Here is a 23,051-nt window from a genome sequence, read left to right as displayed (position 1 = left end):
CTTCGGGGAAACGGCGCGGCGTGATGATTAATTAGTTAACTTTTTTAATTATTATAACCTCAAACAAGTCAAGACAAACTTTTAAAAACTTTTGAATTAAATAAATCGATGGTTCAAACGGTCTGAACCATAGTTTGAAATAATGTTTAATTATTCTACATAATATAGCAAATTTTAAAAGGTTAACTTACCGTTGAGTGTTGTCAGTTGTAAAACTTTCAGTATAAACTTAAAAATTATATTAGAACAAGCAATAAATATATGTCAATATTCAAAAATACTAATCACTGATTCAATTTTTCCTTTGCGAATTTGATGTGATTTGAATTATTATCAGTTATAAAAATTATTCAACGATCTGACAGCTGACAGTTCGTAGTTCGTAAATAGAGTACCTATCTAACTGACAGCTGAATACAGACAGAGAGGAAAGATAAACCCTGTTTGTTTTATCACCTATGTGTCAGATAAGATCGCGCAGAATGGGCGTAAGTTCAGAACAACACATATCCAAGTCAGTGTTTTCTATTTCTCTGTCTATTTTGTTTTGTTGTTTATAAATAGAGACACCCATTCATAGGATTAACGATATTTTCGCGAATTAGAGCGATAATTGGCTTGCACCAACATTCAAATCTGTTGATGACAGTAAATTTCTGGAAGGTAAAAGCTGTTTTCAAAGACAGCTTGTAGAGCAAGTGAGGGATGGAGTCACTGTAGACATAATTCAGCTACTCTTAGCTGTAAAAATTGTTCACAGATCGTAGTACCAACATGACACACTCTACTGTAGAAACATGTGCCATGTTGAGTTTCAATCAATAATACATTAAACATGTTTCAAGTGATTTTGCTAATTTAATTGTTTTTCCTCTCTTGCCGAATCCCATTCCTTGACGTTATCCTATTTAGCTATAAACGCTTTGAAAACGCAAAATTAAAGCTATTTTTTCAAAAATTAATGCTACATTTCTTAAAAATTAAAGCTATGAATAGGTGTCTCTTTTGTATTTTTTTATTTTTATAGTGAATACCTCACAAGAGTCCCAACTGCTCCCGTCTGGAGCCAGTGAGACTATGGCATCCCCAATTGGGGGATGTTGTGAGGCTGAAGGTAAGTGGGGAAGGGAAAGAGGAAGGTGGGGAAGTACCTGGCTATTCAGATCTAGTCACTAAACACGGCTAAAGCCATTTGGAGCAACGTTTCAATTCTGAATGGTGGTCTTACACCAGGGCGATACTGGTAGTATCTTCCACTCTGGAACGTGCCGCAAATATACTATATATTATTTTAATTAATTAATTGTGAAATAACACAAATTAATCAAATAAAATTTATTTGCGCACGCCGGGTTCGAACCCGCGACCTTCGGAATGGCAGTCCAATGCGTTACCACTGGACTATGCCGGCCGTCAGTATAGGTATCTCTTGTGTTTTCTACTTCTGTATATCGAATCGGTATGTTTACACTATTTACATAGATAGGTAATAACTACATTATATTGGTCACCAAGAATCAGGCAGCCGCCTAGCATAGTGATTTAATGATAATTTCCTTGTAAACGTCAGTAATTAAATACCGTATATTATATAAATAACTTAAAATATAACAATTAAAAATGTGTCCTTATTTGTGGTTACAGCACAGCATGCTGCTAATTTGTCAGGTATCCTTTGGCAAATCATATTGTTGTTTTAGTGACAAACGCCCGTTTTCCCGTATCTTCTCTTCTCTATTATCTATACATATATTATAATAAATAAATAACAATGTAAATGTTCGTTTGTTCAAAATCTTTTATCTCTGAAACTTCTTCACCGGATGCTTTGAAATTTTGACATAACATTGCATTCGAATATGCGTTTGTATATTAGGTATACACGGTGTCCGGAAACTCGTAGTACAAGCGGGAAACTGGAGAATCTACACCACATGGGGAACCCAAAAAAACATAAAGTTTTTTGATTTGAGCATTTTCAAAAAAAAAAAAAAAAAAAACAAAAAAAAATATTTTTCGGCTATTTTAGGGTTAAAGTTTTTTCTGGTGTTTAGGGTTGAATAACAGATGTTTTAACCCTGCAGAGCAGAAATATTTTATGATTACACCGGGTTAAATGAAGGGTGATTTCAAAATAATGCTTCAAATCCGAGTTTCTTCATTTGTTTTACTTTCAAATAGTTTTAATTAGTTGGGTACTTTGATCTTCAGTAATAATTTATAAGAATTTGATTAAAAAAAAAAAAAAAAAAAAAAAAAAAAAAATCAACTTCAAACTCGATTTACTCGATAACGAAAGCTCAAAAAAAAATATATACTACAAAATCGACTCCAAATGTGATGTAGATTCACCAGTTTCCCGCTTGTACTACGAGTTTCCGGACACCCTGTATAGATTTCACCTGTGACAGCTAAAACATTTTTAAATATTGAAGACAATATTAGTGATTCTTAAACGAAAATCTGAAACAGAAAAATCAGAAAAGGAAACGGTCACATCTGGGACACGAACCCAGGACCCTTGTCTAGTAATCACTAATATTGTCTTCAATATTTAAATATTACAATTTGAGGTTTTACTCAATAAAGTTATTCCGAAAAACTTAAAACATTTTTTTTAAAACAGCGCTATCGGTTGGATAAACATGCTTTTTGTAAAACACCACCATCTTTTTGTCGTAAAAGTAAAGCTAGTTACAAATAAAATGTTTTACACCGATTAAAATTACTTCAATAACTCATTCATTTTATCCCCTCGGTTTTCTGCCATGGCCGAATTAAAAATGACGTCATTTTAACGCCTCGATTTCTTGCCATGGGAGACTAAATAATGACGTTCTTTTAAATAAAGCACGTCATTAGCCAATGATGAACCATTAAAAAATATCACAAAATTTAGACTTACTCCGCTAGTATCACAAACCGCAAAATTAAAAAAAAACGAGGTAAAACTGTTTACTGTAAAAATAGTCAAAAAATGATTATTATTTTTAAGCCTACCTAATCTTTAGAGAAACAGATTGTTTGACTGTGTAGGTAGGTGCTACAATAATAATCACAAAATTTATAAGTACCTGATTGCTATCATCACTCTCCTGAACTCGGAATTTACATAACTATTTCACAATCATTTGCAATAGTTACTTTTTTTATTTATTGAAAAAAATGACAACCGTTTACGGGTAAAGAATAATTTAACAATAATTATTTTTTTCCTGGTACTTACATGGTTATGAGGGGTCATGTTCGCTTGTGCAACGATGTAGGACTTACATAATGTACTAATTGATATTGCACAATGTTGCGCAATATTAATTTACTAGTGGCTGGTAATACTTCGCTATTGTTAATGTCTTTTTTGGGTGTCTCCGACTTATTCCACCATTCACTACTGTATACTACAATTCTCATTCCGGTATAGAGATATTGTGTGAGGTAGCTACAAGCAAAGAATGTGTATATTCTTGGTATGCCTTTTGTACGTAATAGGCATTAAAATCGCTTGACAAACTGACTAGAAAAGTTCGATTTCAAGCACAAAATTGGTTTTTATTTATTTTGTAAATAATTTTATAAGAAAGCAAAAAAGTTAATCAAGTGAAACTGTCACAGATAATTTTAGCTATAAAACTGTATTTTTTAAAAGTTGTTTCCTTTACGCGTTCATACATTTCTATTGAAAAAAAAAATTTTTGTGGTTTACATTTATATTTTTAGTTGAGTAATTTATTTATTTATCTAAAGTTTTTTTTTTGGTATTCATAATGTACACCAAAATACTGATTTAGCATTAAGGCGATGCCATACGTAGTAATGCAAAATCATGTGTTTTTGGTTTGAAAATTTGGTCACCTAGAAATGTTTCAGATGCTTTAATTACATACTGCGAATAGAATACATCTTGGCCTTTGAAATAATCGAGTATTTTTTAGACAAGTCTTTTTATAAGCCCAGAAAAAAATAATGTATAAGGCCTATGAAAACTGCTTTAAAGTTCAAAATCTCCTACTAACGAACCCATTTTCCGTTATGATTTTATTGTATAATGTGGCAAATTAAGTTATTTATAAAATGATTGAAAAAAAATTAAATATTTATGTCTGAACATCCACAAAATAAAATAAAAGGCACTTTTTGGCCATGTTTTTTTCTTGCATAAATCAAACCAGGCGGATGGTGTTAAGCGGGAATTTAAACCTTATCGCCATCTACGTAAGGGTTGTTATTGAAGCATATTGGAGCAGTGTGCTCCGGGCGAAGGCGCTCATAATACGTAACACCTAGCACAGCGCTCTTGAGATTTTTACTAGCGCCAAATGTCGGCCCTGAGCCTACTCTACATAAGATAAATTTTATTACTCTATAAAAAATGTCGATATTTGAGGTGTTTTTGTTTCCAAGTTTACGTAGGCGAGAAATAGGTGCACGTATGTGGTAGTTAACCCTGGAATGATTTTTGCAGAGTAATACATTTTGCCGAGTTGCTCGATTTGGTACTAAAGTTGCAAGGAGTTCACAACGATACAAGGAGTTCACAACGAAGCAAGGAGTTCACAACAAAGCAAGGAGTTCACAACAATGCAAGGAGTTCACAACGAAGCAAATAGTTGACAACAATGCAAGGAGTAATGTATTTGTTTAGTGTGAAACCGCACAAGAGTCCCAACCGTATAGAGTCAGTGAGACTATTACATCCCCAATTAGGGTATGTTGTGAGGCTGAAGGTAGTGGGGAGGGGAAGCAGATGGGAAAGAGAAAGGTGAGGAAGTACCTGGCTATTCACCTATGGTCACCAAACACGTCCAAAGCCAATTCAATTATTATTAATGAAAACAATTATTATTAATAAAACCAATAAACCATATATCAATAATTTACGACACCAAAAATATTATTATTTGATATTCTGATAAGAAATGCTTGTGAGGAGAGTACCTAAGAAAATCTTTCACATTTTCTTATAATTACTATAACTTGTAAAACTTTTCATGTATTATGTTATAAATATGTAGTTCCATTCTCTTAATTGTCTTCCTTTAGACTGGGGTCGCCAAGACTAACTGAAAATAATGCTCTCGATTTAACGAAATGGAAAATGGGTAAATATATTTAACGTTTTATTATAGGCCTTTGATAAGGTGTGTCACAAAATATTAATTAATAAACTAGCCACACTTGGAGTTTATGGTAGTTTATTAAATTGGTTTATTAGTTATTTGTCCAATAGAAGTCTTAGTGTGAAAATAAATGGCACAAATTCATACACTTTTATAGCCACAAGTGGAGTGCCACAAGGCTCTCATTTAGGGCCCATTTTGTTTATTATATTCATAAATGACATTGTTGATATATTTATTAACATAAAAGTATTACTTTTTGCTGATGATTTGAAACTTTATAAAGAGATTAATAACATAAATGATTGCATTATATTACAAACTAATTTGAGAAATCTTTTTGAATGGTGCTCTATCAACAAACTTGCATTGAACATAAAGAAATGTCAGTTCATTAATTTTTACAGAATAAATAATCCAATATTTTTTCAATATACATTAAATGATAAAAACTTAAATTGCGTCAGTGAAATTATTGACCTAGGTATATTGTTCGATAGCAAACTAAATTTTGTGTATCATATTAATAACATTATCAATAAGGCTCTTAAGACTCTTGGATTTGTTTTGAGAATTTCAAAAGACTTCAATAATTTAGGCACATTTATCATGTTGTACAAAACCCTTGTTAGATGCCAACTAGAGTATAACTCTACATTATGGTCTCCCTTTTACAATATTCATTCCGATAATATTGAAAAGATTCAACATAAGTTCTTGAAGTATATAAACTATAAATTGCATATTCCTGTAGAAAACATTGATTATAACTATTTACTAGATAAATTGTCACTATTAAAACTTTCTGAAAGAAGAATAAACACAGATTTAATAGTACTACATAAAATACTTCATTACAAAATTGACTGTCCTGAGTTACTCCAATTAATCAGCATCCACATACCCAAAAGATCTTGCCGAAATTTACTACCCTTTTATTTTTACAACACCAGGACACTGTTTTATCAAAATTCCCCAATTCCAAGACTTCAGTCTCGGAAATAAATACTCTGATCTGGGAGATATATTTCATCTTAAAAATAATCAATATAAATATTGTTTATTTCAATTCTTTTATAGATCGAGACACAAATAGACATCTATAATTTCCGCAATATATATATTTTTATTTTTATTTTGAATATCTATTTATGTGAGACTTCTTATCATTTTTACTAATGTATCTTATTTTATTATATGCTTTTGTTGTAACATTTAATATTTTTTCTTTTTTCGTTGTATTATGTTTCCTTTATTGTTTTAATTTTGTAGAATCTATAATATCTGTGATACTCTATTATTAAACTTTGTAGTGTGTAAAAGCCCATTAGGGCGTGTAATAATAATAAATAAATAAATATTACAAGATATATTTTCGAACTAGTGAGAAAATGTCGTAGAACTCAGTGGAACTTTTTTAAAACTCTAGCTAAAGTGAACATTTCAATATAACAAAAAGTTTTTCATAAAACATATATTATATCAAATTAAAACTGTTACGTTAAAAATAATTGCAGATTAAAGTACATACCTGACGCTTCAATACTGAAAACTTTCTGCGCGTGCGCAGACTATTGGGTTGCGTTCACAAAATAAATTCTTTCGGTTAATATTGAAGCGTTTTTTTCATTTCTAGATTCTTATTTTCCATGAGGTGGTGAATCATTTAAATTTACTTAATTTAAAGTTATTGTTCTTCGTACAAATAAAACGGCGTCATTGCGCCTCACAATGTTTACCTCATATGGGTGTTTAAAATGTTACCTGGCTATTATAGACTTAGAAGCCTTGTGTTTTCTCGGTACGAAAGAAATTGTTTCCTAAAAAAACCCTACTAAAATTGCATGTTGTTGCATCATCATCTGCCCAAGCATCAGCTACAGTAGCCAACCGCGGCAATATATTACATACATAATCTGTGTTGTGTTGGGAGTAGGAAGGAGTCGGCTATGGCATATTCTTAGGAATTCCTCGGCATTTGCCTGTTGTATTAAGGGAAACCATAGAAAACCTTAATCATGAGGAAGCGGCCGTTTGTCAACATGAAACAGAGACAGCCTTCAGTAAATCAGTATATGATGTCCTGCTTTATGATGTTTTTGAGTTTTTACTGTGTATGACTGTTGTGTTGATATATACCCATGGGAGAATAAATATTTTGAAGCGGTTTATAGAGAACGTTTCAAATGTATTTATAATCAGTTTGAAGACATTAGGCTATGCCACACGTACACTTCGGAGCGACGGTACCACGCGCCGCTCCGGGCCGCACAGAAAAGTCTCAATGGACTGGGCTGTAAACCACCTTACTTTCGGACATTACTGCGCGGCGGCCTGGAGTGGCGCGTTGTACCGCCGCTCCGAAGCGTACGTGTGGCAGAGCCTAATACTTTTACCTATTTTTGGCGCCGTAATTTCCCTTGGCCATCTTTATGTGCAACCGACTGAAATAAATAAAAATCACGTAGGTACCAGCTAGTAAGTGTAAAATGTAGAAAAAATATATTATTGGAAAAAGTATCTAAGTATTATTATTATTAAGAGGAAGCTACAAGCCAGAAATGTGTAAATTCTTGGTATACCTTATAATGTAGGTAATAGGCGTTAAAATCGCTTGACAAACGGAGTCTAGAAACGTTCGATTTCAAGCACAAAACTGTTTTTATTTATTTTGTAAATAATTTTATAAGAAAGCAAAAAAGTTAATCAAGTGAAACTGTCACAGATAATCTTAGCCATAATACTGTATTTATTAAAAGTTGTTTCCTTTATGCGTTCATACATTTCTATTGAAAAAATATTTTTTTTATTAGTTCACATTTATAATTTTTATTGAGTAATTTATTTTTTTATTTGTATTCTACTCAAGCAAAACGATAGGAAAACTTTCAATTTATCCAGAGCATATTTTTTGGTATTCATAATGTACACCAATTCGTTATAAACATTAATCAAAATAGTGATTTGGCATTAAACTTCGCCTTAATTGGGCAATTTTTGAATATATTCTTCACATACAAAAAACCGTAGAGACTTGTTGGGAGATTTTTTTTCTCCCAGCCTGACACGATCTCATAAAAAATATCATGCTATCTCATTTCGTTTCACGAGATTAAATGATTTAAACTCGTGAAACAAAATGAGATAGCATGATATTTTTTATGAGATCGTGTCAGGCTGGGAAAAAAAAAAAAAAAAAATTGTTTCACGAGATTAAATGATTTAAACATCCACAACAGACCAACTGTTCACCGTCAGATAGATCTTGGCAAAGTGCTGGGAATTTGACATAGACATACACCAACTATTCATTGATTTCAAGCAAGCATATGATAGCATAGATCGGGAGTGTCTATATGACATACTACTACAATTCCAGATTCCACCTAAATTGGTTAGGCTCATAAAAGCCACAATGTCAGACTCAAGATGTCAGGTCAAAATAGACGGAGAATTGTCGGAAGAATTTACAGTATCACAGGGACTTAAACAGGGGGACAGTCTGGCTCCCACTCTCTTCAACATTGTGCTCGAACATGTAATACGAAAAACACTAATAGACACTGGCTCCAATATTTGTTTCAAGAGCAGTCAAGTTGTCGGATATGCGGATGACATCAACATTGTCGGAAGATCAATTTCAGCCATTAAGGAGGTCTTCGACCCTTTAGAAACAGGGGCGCGGGAAGTAGGACTGCGAGTTAATGTTGACAAAACAAAAATGATGGTACAGAGCAGGAACCCCTCACACAGAAGAAGAAGTAGTGCACTATTTAAAGACAACTACTCATACAAAGTGGTCGATCAATTCACCTACCTGGGCTCCAGCCTGACAGAGAACAATGAGGATCCAGCAGAAATCAGATTAGAAGGAGAATCACAGCAGCCAACAAAACATACTTCTCTTTGCTGCCAGTGTTTAAGTCACGTAGTGTCCACAGAAAAACCAAAATAACCATATATAAGACCATTGTAAGAACTGTATTGGCATATGGATGTGAGGCGCTGACACTGACGGTAAAGATGGCTGAAATGCTGGATACTTTTGAAAGAAAGGTGCTGAGAAGAATATGTGGACCCGTGAAAGAGGGCGAACAGTGGCGTATCCGGCACAATATAGAATTGTACGATATATATAAGGCCCCTAGCATCTCTGCACACATGAGACTCCTCAGGCTGAGATGGGCTGGGCATGTACAGAGAATGCCGGATACACGCGTCCCAAAAAGAATTCTGACTGGTCACCCAGGTGGAAAGAGAAAAGTGGGAAGACCCAGACTGAGGTGGGAAGATGAGGTAAGAAGGGATGCAGCACAGCTTCTCCAGGTGACAAACTGGAAGTCAGCCGCTGAGGACAGGAGGAGTTGGAGGCGACTGTTGCAGGAGGCCAAAGCTCGATATGGGCTGTAGCGCCATCGAAGAAGAAGAAGAAATGATTTAAACAGTGTTAGAAAGAGAAAATATCGCACTGTCAGTTTGCATAAACAAATTTACCATAGACAAAAACGTTCCCGAAAATTTTGATGTAATTCTATGTATCAACATTTGAAAAATGTTTGTCGGGGATCGCAAACTATTTAATAAATATGTTTATATGAAACGAAAAAAAAATAAAGTGACAGTAAATTTTCTAGTATTTTTGTGTAATCAAATATGTTTTTTTAAAGTTTCTTGTAATGTGTTAATTACAGTTTACACAATAAAAACCATTTTTAAGAGACAAAACTGAATCTCTTCAAAATTTTAATACCTATTTTTAATTTCATGTCGTTTTGTAATATTCAAATCTGAAATACTATTTCACAAATTCTCGATAAACTTATCGAATTTCGCTTCACGCTTAGTAAGCAAAAAAATATATAAATAGAACATGATTTCAGCCTAATTACCACAAGAATCAACTATTTATGCCGGGGAGATGATAAAAGATGCATTGAAGGTTAGAAAATACGCGTAAGTTATTAAAATAACCCAAACCAGCAACCTAAGAACCTATTTTGTACATGTTTACTTAAACCTCCGCCTTATATAGTTGTCACCATTAGATATTTAAGTTAAAATCAACGTTGTTTTTTTAAAAAGCTATTGAATAAAGCGGTATTAGACATTTTAACCAAAGTCTCAATAAAAACATGTTTTTTTTTAAATTCATAAACATGTTTTTTTTACCCCTGACACGTGGTTTTTCATTTTTGTGATATGGCATCACTTGTCGGCTGTCGGGTGTGACGTCATATATACAGTTATGCGTTTGACAGCTGTTCAATACTTATTGTCAGTCCAATACAGTTCTGTATTTTGTAATTTGCATGATAAAATTGAGACGTGTTTTACTAAAATTCAACCCCAATTAAATATCACGGTGTAAAATGTCAGTGAAATCACGCTATTGTTATTGTTTTGTACCACAATGTAATAATACATCCATAAACGCACCTGATAAACAATTCATCAGCGTTCCGAAAACTGAATTAATACGCCAGAAATGGTGTCACGCCGCCAAAGCGGATTTTGTAGCGGTTAAATATAGTATATTTTGTTGCGGAGATCATTTTGATGTAAGTACAATAACAATAGTTCAACAATAATAAATATTCGATCTAATAAATAATGTTTACCACAAACAAATACAAATTACTTTAACCATAGAATAAATCTATACATTCAATAGGTTGTTCGAAGAACGCTTCCGTTCTAAGTACCTACCCACCTGTACTGCATAAGTTTGGTGCCAGCTCCACGAACATATCATTATGATCTGCAGATATCATCAGTTGAAATAAATTATCACATTAACCTCAAAATCGCCTTCATAAAACAATGCGGTTATCGCTATTCTATTTTTTTTTTAGCTTCCGAACGACATGGAGAATTACATGAAGCATAAAATAATGGGTCTAGGATACTGGCAACTAAAAGCAAAGAAAGAAGTTTTACCGCATATATTTGACTGCCAACGAACACCAAGATGGCCAAAAAGAACTACGGGAGAAAGACGTCGTAGATTGGAAATCATTGATGATTTATTAGATCCCAAACAATCCTCCAATTTCACCGAAAAAACTGTCACCGAAGAAATGGCCACCAATAAAATGGTAATTGAAGAAACTGTCAAAGAAAAAACGGTCACCGAAGAAACTGTTACCGGAGAAATGGCCACCAATAAAATGGTCATTGAAGAAACTGTCAAAGAAAAAACGGTCACCGAAGAAATGGCCACCAATAAAATGGTCATTGAAGAAACTGTCAAAGAAAAAACGGTCACCGAAGAAACTGTTACCGACGAAATGGTCACTAATAAAATGTTCATTGAAGAAACTGTCAAAGAAGAAACGGTTACCGAAGAAACTGTTACCGAAGAAATGGACACCTCTGAAATGCTAATTGAAGAATTGGTCACCGAAGAAATGGTTATTGAAGATGCGGTCAAAGAAGAAACGGTTGGAAAAGAAACTTCCGCCGAAGAAACTGTGAACAAAGAAAACGCTGAAAGTGGTATGAAATATTATATTGTCAAATCTAAAAAAAACCCTCGGAGACGATCAATTGACGGAACTTCAATCGAGCGTCAATATTTTCGCCCCAATTGCTTTGTGGACGTCTGCGGGAACAGTACCTACAGTGTGCGAATACAATCATCAATTGATTTTACTCTCCATAACTATGCACAATCGCGATATAATGTAATTATAAGTAAATCTCGTTCGATGAAACTTAATTCCAAAAGGCTCCATAGATGGAGCAATTGAACAAACGATGTCTAAACGACATGTTCGTTTTTATTCTTGAATTCGGGGCATTGACATTTTACGCCTGGCAACGATGGTGACAGTATGGTGACAGGTGACAGGGTGTAGGGTGTAGGTTCATTTATGGGTGACAGTTAGATAGTTGATTTATGGTGACAGTTGTCTTACCAGCCAGTGGCTATTTCTATGTCATAATTACGTTGCAGCAAGTTGGAATCGTTTCGGAATGCGCGGATTTTTCAAATCAATAATTATGAATCATAAAAATTAACTTGGAATCTTCCACACATTTATCGGTATTCATGATTTGTAAAAATACCCCATTGTCTATAAGATCAATAATATAATCAGCAAATTATTATTCGAATCAATGACGTAACTAAACTTGACATTGATTGTCTCCGGGCGTTTTTAGTTGCTAAAAAACGTAAATACCATACATTACAAACCATACCTATTGACCAAATTAGTTTTTAATGAAATTACTTGATTTAACTGACTTATTAAGCCCCGCATTCCCAATCTATAACAATTTTCTCGTTAACTCTTTAAGTTTTCATGTTCCAATAAAAATATATGTTATTTTTTAAGATAATATATATGAAATTCCCTCGATAGAAAAAAAATCGCAAAAATAAGCTCAAACAAAAATTATTAAAAACACGTTTTGTTCTGTAATTTAATGTGTTATACGCATGAAAAATTCACAGGGTGTCTTTAAATGCAAATAAGCATTTGGCGAGAGATTTTTGCTCTACTTCGTGTTTTATTAAATTTTTTCACCATTTTCGCTTGATTATTATCGGTTTTTTAGTATCAACACACTCCCTCTAACATTCCAGTTTACATAATTCCCTTTCAAACCATCTTTGAACGCTTACTACGGGGCCCAAAGAACCATTAGTGATTTGGTACTTTTATACATTAATAGTGGCTCAGTGACGTGTATGCGCCTAACTACAAAACTAATGACGTCTCGATTACCAAATCGTAACACGAGACTTCCTGAGTTGTTCTTTGTTTATTCGTCTAACTATTAACTAACTAACTAACCATTAACTATTTTATTAATTCCCCAATATAAATATATGAAATAAATATATTGTTGATATTTTCATGTATTCCATGTATGTAAATGTTTACCATATAATATGCCTTACTTTTCTATATATATAGTATATAGTATCGCCCTGGTGTAAGACCACCATTCAGAATTGAAACGTTGCTCCAAATGGCTTTAGCCGTGTTTAGTGACTAGATCTGAATAGCCAGGTACTTCCTCACCTTCCTCTCTCTCCCTTCCCCACTTACCTTCAGCCTCACAACATCCCCCAATTGGGGATGCCATAGTCTCACTGGCTCCAGACGGGAGCAGTTGGGACTCTTGTGAGTTATTCACTATAAAAAAAAAATATTATTTAGAGATATTTTATTGTTTTCTAATAACTAACTAACTAACCATTACGCCGTTTCCACGCAGGGGTAGGCAGAGAGGACGGACGGCCAAATAACTCGGTCTTGGCACACACTCCTTGCCTCATTCACATTCATACATCGTCTCGTACATACTCTTCTATTATTCTTACTCTTGACATGGCCCGACTCAAGATTCTGATTCACTTGGTCGGGACATTTCTTCCTCGGGCGTCCCCGATTTCTGCTACCATTCACATTTGCATCGTATATTTTCCTTACATTCCTTTCTTCGCTCATTCGCTCTACATGCCCAAATCATCTAAGCGTCCCTTTCTTGATCTTACTGATAACGCTTACATCAGCCTTGTACTCTTTGCGAATCCCTACATTTCTAACACGATCATACATGGTTTTAGCACACATACGCCTCAGGGATCTCATTTCTACAGTATTCAGTCTACTTTCATCATGTTTGCTAGGGTGCCAATATGGATAAATTGATTTGCAAATCTCATTCATGTAGCTGGGAATGAAAATATTATTATGTTAATTTGATTGCGCTTTGTAATATAATTTATTGGTACTTGTTTTATGTTCAAGCACTAAGGGCGTAAATAGAACACTCATCCTTTTCAATGAGAGTTGCTTTCTCACCTAAATTGTTTTGTACTTAAATTTTCATGCTAAATTTTACTCACAGCAAAAAGTTTTTGATTTTATCTGTGGAATTTAGGCGCGCCAGTATCTATGCTTCATGCTTCAAATAAAATAATACAAGTGTCAAGTGTCAGAAAAATCTGAACAGAAAATTCGGATTGATTCCTTTGATCAATTATTGTACGTACCTTGCGATAAACATGAGGCTGCCGTTTAGAACAGTTTTTATCTAAATTACGCTGAGCCATTCGTATAAACGATATTATTACTGACATACTTCCAAAATTTCGTATGGTTTGTCATTTCGATAATATTTTAACTTAATTGTTATTATTTGTTACATGTCATCATTATTTTTTATGGTAAATTTTGGATAGGGCCTGACACGCTTATTACGAATAATTTTTAGAAAAAAACTTTATATTCGCCTTAATTACTATAAAAGAAAACTTTTTGCATTTCGGGCGGCGGAAAATTATGCATTTTGATTTTCAATTGCATAAAACCAAAATTCACTTCGCGAATCGATGTGGCGACAACGCGACGCCATTAGGAACGCACTGTTATGTTGGTATCACTGATGCATTAACAAGAGCTAAATACGACCGTTGCTATCTTCGTGGGATGCCGAGGTTTGTGTAATATGGTTTGTGATACAAAGGAAAGTGCCCCTTAATAACGCCTGCTCGCGTCAAGGCAAGAAAAACATCCCAGTTTTCAACTAGTTTACCGGCTACGCTAGGTTTGTGTAACATGGTTTGTGATACAAATCAATGTATCAGGGATACCAACATAACAGTGACGTACCTAATGGCAGCTGATTGCCGCCGCATCGATTCGCGAAGTGAATTTTGGTTAACGCAATTGAAAATTTAAATTCATAATTTTCCGCCGCCCGAAATGTAAAAAGTTTTCTTTTATAGTAATTAAGGCGAATATAAAGTTTTTTTCTAAAAAATATTCGTAATAAGCGTGTCAGGCCCTATCCAAAAATTACCTTTTTTATTATGTCGAGACTGTCTCGTTTATGTGTATCTTCCTAAATGTTGCCTGTTGTATTAATTATATATCATGTTGAGAGGGAGATAGGTATTCTCAGTGTCAGGATCGAAACGTCGCTTGAAATGGCTCTAGCCGTGTGTGGTTCTCAGATCTGAATAGCCAGGTACTTCTAAACCTTCATCTCCCCAATCTCCTTCCCTTCCCGACCCCTTTTGTCTCACAACGTACCCCAATTGGAGACTAAATTACGATGTTCATTTTAAGGTACTAGTCGTCCACAGTGAAGTTTACACAGAGTTTACGAAATCAGATATTATTTTTAACGTCAAATGTGCAAAATTTCATTCAAGTGGGTATCAATGATCTGCTTTAATTTTTTGATCATAAATTTAACATGTTTTTTCACAATTTCGACCACCATTTTTTCCTTGTTTGTATGATTGCCATTTGTCGTCGGTTAAATTTGGAGGTTAGGAAATACGCGTAATTTTTTTTATTTTTATGTAAGCCGCACAAGAATCCCAACTGCTGCCAACAACCTGGAGCCAGTGAGACTATGGCATTCTCAATTAGGGTATTTTGTGAGACTGAAAGTAGTGGGGAGGGGAAGGAGATGGGATAGAGTAAAGTGTGGAAGTACCTGGCTATTCAGATCTGGTCATCAAACACGGTCAAAGCCATTTCAAGCAACGTTTCAATTCTAAATGATGGTCTTGTGCCAGGGCGATACTGAGAGTATCTTCCACTGTGGAACGTGCTGCAAATGAGTGGATTGTGAAATAACACAAATTAAATTTAATTGCACACTCCGGAATTTGAACCCATGACCTCCGGCTTGCTAGCCGAGAGCTGCACCCCTCTGGTTTGCTAGTCGGAGGCCATCAAGATGATGAATAAACCAAACTATGAACCTAATAACTTATTTTGTGAATGTTTTTCCATTTCCCCTGACATAAGTAATTGTCTTTAAAAAGTAATTAATCTAAATGGAAGGGTTATCTGGGTTATATCAAAAAAATATTTGTATAGCATGTCCAGCAATTCTGAAATATCACTAAATATGTTATACCTTTAATTGAATCATTTTAGGGTCAATCCGCACCAAATCATCCAGGCTATGTCACCCACCATCTCAGATTTTGATGAAACTTTAAATTTTTAATCCTTCCATATAGATAAGAAAATATACCAAATTTTACCTTCCTACCTCAACTCGTTTTTTTTTTATGGGCAGTTGAAGTTTGGGCAAAATAAGCGTTTTTACATATTCCGAGCACTCCGGAAGAGCTTGTACCTTCAGTACCTGTCTTGTTCTTGTTGCAGATACATCATTTCCATGTAGTGACTTGTCTCTAGGACTGTTTCTTTGATATTAGTCCATTCATTCAACCTATATTACTAGCTATATACCTAAACTATAACTTGCCCAATTAAAAACTAAAAATAGATATAAAAAAAATCACAAAAAGTTTGAAAAAAGTTTAAAATGGATTTTATTTATTTTTGTATCTAGATTTGAAAAAACCTAGAACAATTCTGTATGATAAAGATTTCTTATTTTAAAAACGTTTCTACACTGTGAAGCACACAAAATACCAGGAGTTTTATTTTTTTAGGTTGTACTATGTTTATTGTAGATAAGAATAAAAAAAAAATTACAAAAAGTTTGAAAAAAGTTTAAAATGGATTTTATTTATTGAAGCAAGTAAAATGCCATGAATTTTATTTTTGTATGTGATTCTATGCTATTTGTAAATATGAATAAAAAAAAAATTACTTCATTAACACTGTACCTTCCCGAGATATTGCTTTTTTGTAAAGTACCTTTTCCGTCCCAAAAATTACTTAAAAAATTACTTTTGGTAATTTTTTAAAGTCAAGTAGATAAATGTAAAGGGTTTATTTTTTTTTTCTGCAATCAGCATAGTTTTCTTGATAATATTGAAAATTTTCATTGCATTTGCACTATAAATGACAAAGATACAATTTTTTTTCATTGAAGGTACAAGCTCTTCCGGAGTGCTCGGAATATGTAAAAACGCTTATTTTGCCCAAACTTCAACTGCCCATAAAAAAAAAACGAGTTGAGGTAGGAAGGTAAAATTTGGTATATTTTCTTATCTATATGGAAGGATTAAAAATTTAAAGTTTCATCAAAATCTGAGATGGTGGGTGACAAATCCAAAATTTTCTGGATGATTTGGTGCGGATTGACCCCAGAGTTTAAAAATTCTTTTACCAGAGCCATTGAAAACTATTAACTTTTGCAGCCTAGCATAATGAAATGATATTTTGTTTAATAATGTTTTTTTCTTTAATTTCAGATTTCAATTTAAACTTATCAAAGGAACAAATATACAAGATGAACGTCTCAAAGAGAAAAATAAGATCTAAAAGCGTTGGCTGTGCTCCTGCAAATCAAGGTAAAAATTTTAACATAGTGACAAATTTGATGTACACATTAACGACATATTTGATCTACACATTAACGACATATTTGATGTACACATTAACAACATATTTGATGTACACATTAATGACATATTTGATGTACACATTATCGACATATTTGATGTACACATTAATGACATATTTGATGTTCACATTAACGACATATTTGATGGACACATTAACGACATATTTGATGGACACATTAACGACATATTTGATGTACACACTAACGACATTAAGTGCAAGGCTTCGCTTTTGGAAACAACTCACACAGGTCTCATGGAAATCGAACACATTAACGACATATTTGATGTACACATTAACAACATATTTGATGTACACATTAACGAAATATTTGATATACACATTAACACTATATTTGATGTACACATTAACGACATATTTGATGTACACATTAACAACATACTTGATGTACACATTAACGACATATTTGATGTACACATTAACAACATACTTGATGTACACATTAACGACATATTTGATGTACACATGAACAACATATTTGATGTACACATTAACGACATATTTGATGTACACATTAACAAAATATTTGATGTACACATTAACGACATATTTGATGTACACATTAACGACATATTTGATATACACATTAACACTATATTTGATGTACACATTAACGACATATTTGATGTACACATTAACAACATACTTGATGTACACATTAACGACATTTCCCTTGTTGTGTCATTTCCAGTTGGTGACTATAGCCAGTTATTTCCCCATATTTCTGTGCCTTCCCTTGTTGTGTTATTTCCAGTTGGTGACTATAGCCAGTTATTTCCCCATATTTCTGTGCCTTCCCTTGTTGTGTTATTTCCAGTTGGTGACTATAGCCAAATATTTCCCCATATTTCTGTGCCTTCCCTTGTTGTGTTATTTCCAGTTGGTGACTATAGCCAAATATTTCCCCATATTTCTGTGCCTTCCCTTGTTGTGTTATTTCCAGTTGGTGACTATAGCCAAATATTTCCCCATATTTCTGTGCCTTCCCTTGTTGTGTCATTTCCAGTTGGTGACTATAGCCAGGTTTTCCCCCACCTTCGTCTTCCCCATATTTCTGTGCCTTCCCTTGTTGTGTCATTTCCAGTTGGTGACTATAGCCAGGTACTCCCCCACCTTCGTCTTCCCCATATTTCTGTGCCTTCCCTTGTTGTGTCATTTCCAGTTGGTGACTATAGCCAGGTACTCCCCCACCTTCGTCTTCCCCATATTTCTGTGCCTTCCCTTGTTGTGTCATTTCCAGTTGGTGACTATAGCCAGGTACTCTCCCACCTTCGTCTTCCCCATATTTCTGTGCCTTCCCTTGTTGTGTCATTTCCAGTTGGTGACTATAGCCAGGTACTCCCCCACCTTCGTCTTCCCCATATTTCTGTGCCTTCCCTTGTTGTGTCATTTCCAGTTGGTGACTATAGCCAGGTACTCCCCCACCTTCGTCTTCCCCATATTTCTGTGCCTTCCCTTGTTGTGTCATTTCCAGTTGGTGACTATAGCCAGGTACTCCCCCACCTTCGTCTTCCCCATATTTCTGTGCCTTCCCTTGTTGTGTCATTTCCAGTTGGTGACTATAGCCAGGTACTCCCCCACCTTCGTCTTCCCCATATTTCTGTGCCTTCCCTTGTTGTGTCATTTCCAGTTGGTGACTATAGCCAGGTACTCCCCCACCTTCGTCTTCCCCATATTTCTGTGCCTTCCCTTGTTGTGTCATTTCCAGTTGGTGACTATAGCCAGGTACTCCCCCACCTTCGTCTTCCCCATATTTCTGTGCCTTCCCTTGTTGTGTCATTTCCAGTTGGTGACTATAGCCAGGTACTCCCCCACCTTCGTCTTCCCCATATTTCTGTGCCTTCCCTTGTTGTGTCATTTCCAGTTGGTGACTATAGCCAGGTACTCCCCCACCTTCGTCTTCCCCATATTTCTGTGCCTTCCCTTGTTGTGTCATTTCCAGTTGGTGACTATAGCCAGGTACTCCCCCACCTTCGTCTTCCCCATATTTCTGTGCCTTCCCTTGTTGTGTCATTTCCAGTTGGTGACTATAGCCAGGTACTCCCCCACCTTCGTCTTCCCCATATTTCTGTGCCTTCCCTTGTTGTGTCATTTCCAGTTGGTGACTATAGCCAGGTACTTCCTCACCTTCGTCTTCCCCATATTTCTTTGCCTCCCCTTGTTGTTTTATTATTATAATCATCGTTTTCATATTCTAGATGTGCTGGGAGAAATTGTAACACGCATTAAAAAGAAATATGCGGACATCAACGCTGACATCCGTAAGATGAGTGAGAAAAAAGAGCTCAGCTTGGAGGAAGTGAAGGCCCAAATACAAATCTTCCTCGCCAGCTGGAGCAGAGAGGAACTGCTCACCTTGACTAACATTAAAGTAGACCAAGAAATAATGGATAAATACAATATCGTAACCACGCAAAAAGAACTCAAAGAATCCCGCTTTATAATCAAAGCATTGAAACGGGAAAACAGAGAATTGATAAGAGTCATCTCTTCTTGTGAAAACGCCTTTGCAAAAATAAGCTCTGAAGAAGTTCATATATGTCCTCGTACTAGAGTCAACCTAATGTATAACTTGCAGGATAGTGCAAATAACAGATACGAAATCACTGAGAGATTTCCTCAAATGAAGGAATTGAATCAGTTGCACCTTTTTGAACCTATCCAAACTTTGGACAAACCAAACATGCGCAATTCATCAATATTTGAGCGTCTTATTAAACAACTGGAAGGTTACATGGTTAAACGCAAACAGGCACTTTCGTCCATGACGCTGAAAAGACACTTGATCCAAGAATGCTTCCAACGGTTTCCACAAATCTCTCTTAATGATAAGAATAATGGTTGCCATTCATGGTCAGCTAAGAAAGTGAAGGCTAATAAACCTGTGAAAGTAGTTTTACAAGGAACAAAGCCGGTGGAAATGGCTACAAATAAGAGAAAACTAAATGAGGTCAGTGATCTGCAGGGTGATTTTACAAATTCGGATCAAATTTATCCACCAGATAATGATACTCCTGCAGGACTCAACTCGCAAGAAATGGAGACGGGTGAAAGCATTGCTTTCGTCAATTCCATTAAATCGACAGAAGGTACGTGCAATAATAAACCCAAGGACGAAAAAACTGAAAATAAAACACCTAAAAAAAGTGCCGTAAATAATCGTAGAAAGTACAAAAAACGTCGGAATAATCCATCACGGAATGTATTAGATGCAAAAGTAAAGTCTGTACCTCAAAAAGTCACGAAAGCAAAACCAATGATATTTACCGCTGGAATTGATGATGTTCCCCCGCCACAAGAGGAACCTCGAAGTGATTCACAACAAATGCCGAATGCTACAAACATTCCTTTCCCAGATTTCTTGAAAACACAAGACCTTCTGTCTGGTACATCATATTACAAGAAAATCCAAAGGATCGTCCAACCCAGGAGCAAACCTACAAGTAGTCTGCTTTCAAACAGAGCCACGGGATTGGAAAACGTTGACCTAGCCAAGCAATCGAGGATATTAAATAATTTATTGCGTTGCAATTCCGATGCGGCATTGAGAGCTTTAAACGAATATGACTTGATAGATAAAACGGACTATCGGAATGTCGTAGATGGTTCAGCACACGGTCTTCAGCATCTTGAGAATAGTTCAAACTCCATTCAAAATAGCAACAGTAGTGTTCCTCAAACGCCCGCTGACATTTCTATCAAATCAGAATATCCATGTGATGTGCCAATTGCAAGTAATGCATCACCAAATTTGACAGATGTCGTTAAATGGTATGAGAAAATCTCTTTGTCAACGAAACCCAGCTGTTTCCAAGAAGTGTATACATCTACACTTGTAAAAGAAACCAATCTTATTAACACATTACAAAAATCTAATGGACGCTTAAATGCACGTGAAAAGAGAAGAATAAATTGCGCCTCGAAGACAATTATAAATCAGACTGGGCCCGTCGGTGTTGATCCAGTCTATAACTATATGGATCGTACCATACCAAGTTCTAGAGTAAATATTATCAGAACTGTAGACAGAGATCATCCCTATAGCAGCAGACTGATCAATGTTCTCTTTCAACCAGTTCCTGTGGAAGTAGATTTGGCCTCCAATCTCGGTGGTCATGAAGAACGCGCACCAACTTTAAACCATCTTAATCCGCTTGTTCAATCGAGTGCAACAATTTCACCACAACTAGGGTCAACTCAAATGGACACTGTTGACAATAAACATAAATGTGATGATAGTACACTAGGGCTTGGAGTTAACGGAATTCCGATTAAAAAAATTAAACTTTCATTAAGACCCCTCCAAACTTCTGAAACAAGTGAAGAAATTGCAGATAAGTCTTTAAATTTAAATGTTAAAACTCCAATCAAATGCTACTCCAGAACTTCTTCACCCAAAAGAAATGGCGCAAATATGCCACAGTTAGTAACAGTTATGCCGCCAAATTCAATGTATATGGATAAACCACCATTTCTAATTGAGTTAGATGGGTCAAAAGTGGATATGACTGCGCCACAAACGAAGACAGTGAAAGATATGGATGTGTCACTATCTCACGTGGATGTTGACATGCCACAAATTGTATCAGTGACATCTCTGCCACGAATTGCATCAGTGACAAGTCTGCCACAAATCGTATCAGTGACAAGTCTGCCACAAATTGCATCAGTGACAAGTCTGTCACAAGTTGCATCAGTGACAAGTCTGCCACAAATTGCATCAGTGACAAGTCTGCCACAAATTGCATCAGTGACAAGTCTGCCACAAATTGCATCAGTGACAAGTCTGCCACAAATCGTATCAGTGACAAGTCTGCCACAAATTGCATCAGTGACAAGTCTGCCACAAAGCCAAGCGAAGGCAGTTCCTTAGACAGAAGCGGCACAAACTAATTCTGCAAATGAACCAGCAAAGCTGTGCCATCAATTGAAGCCCTGAAAACATTGTCACAATGGTGTGTTCAATTGTTACAAAATGCTACGTCAAAACCGGTGAAGATTATTGCACCTCGCTTACAAGCAGAGCTAATTGTGTCACAAACACTAACAATTACACCACAAACACAAATGGTACCACCGGACCCACTACAATCTGAAATGGTACTAACGAATATGCCACAAACTCAAATAGTACCACCGGATTCGCAACAATCTCCAACGGTAGCAACAAATATTCCATAAATTCAAATAGTACCACAGGATCCATAACAATCTCAAATGTTACCGCGGAAAATACCACAATCCCGGATAGTACCAACGAATATTCCACAAACTCAAATTGTACCACCGGATTAGCCACAGTCTCAATTGGTACCAACAGATTTGCAACAAACTCAAAAAGTTCCACGGGATTCACATCAATCTCAAATGGTACCAACGAATACGCCCCTAACTCAAATGGTGCCAGCAGATTCGCAACAAACTCAAAAAGTACCACCGGATTCACAACTATCTCGAATAAAACCACAATCTCCTATAGTACCAACAAATATGCCACAAACTCAAATGGTACTACTGGATTCGCCACAATCTATATTGGTACCGACAGATTTGCAACAAACTCAAATGGTACCACCTGATTTGCAACAAACTCAAATGGTACCACCTGATTTGC

General features: G+C 35.4%; 2 protein-coding genes across 3 annotated transcripts in view; one reads left to right on the top strand and one right to left on the bottom strand.

Annotated features, from left to right (window-relative positions):
* The window catches only part of LOC149410139 (uncharacterized), a 21,126-nt gene extending 10,413 nt beyond the window's left edge, over nt 1-10,713 (bottom strand). Inside the window, exon 1 of one of the 2 annotated variants that reach the window (XM_089648486.1) lies at nt 10,554-10,713. The gene's annotated coding sequence lies outside the window, so the exon portion shown is untranslated. Of the gene's footprint in view, nt 1-191; nt 453-10,553 lie in introns of those variants that run through there. The other variant, XM_089648484.1, reaches the window with a different exon arrangement.
* On the top strand, nt 10,551-23,051 carry LOC149410138 (uncharacterized). The gene is made up of 4 exons (XM_089648472.1): nt 10,551-10,675; nt 10,970-11,612; nt 17,266-17,364; nt 19,636-23,051. The coding sequence occupies exons 2-4, from the start codon at nt 10,982-10,984 to the stop codon at nt 22,308-22,310; spliced, it is 3,405 nt and encodes a 1,134-aa protein (XP_089504598.1). The 5' UTR covers nt 10,551-10,675; nt 10,970-10,981; the 3' UTR covers nt 22,311-23,051.

The sequence above is a fragment of the Hesperophylax consimilis genome, chromosome 28, assembly GCF_061612785.1.
Source record: "Hesperophylax consimilis isolate HC1 chromosome 28, BYU_Hcon_1.0, whole genome shotgun sequence".
Taxonomy (NCBI): Eukaryota; Metazoa; Arthropoda; class Insecta; order Trichoptera; family Limnephilidae; genus Hesperophylax; species Hesperophylax consimilis.
The sequence above is the reverse complement of the archived record's forward strand: the minus strand, read 5'-3'. Positions and strand labels throughout refer to the sequence as shown.

Excerpts from the sequence above, each read along its gene's own strand:
- LOC149410138 (XM_089648472.1), top strand. The coding sequence starts at position 10,982 with ATGGAGAATTACATGAAGCATAAAATAATGGGTCTAGGATACTGGCAA. Across the intron at positions 11,613-17,265 it reads CAAAGAAAACGCTGAAAGTG|ATTTCAATTTAAACTTATCA; the intron begins GTATGAAATATT and ends CTTTAATTTCAG. Across the intron at positions 17,365-19,635 it reads CTGTGCTCCTGCAAATCAAG|ATGTGCTGGGAGAAATTGTA; the intron begins GTAAAAATTTTA and ends TTCATATTCTAG.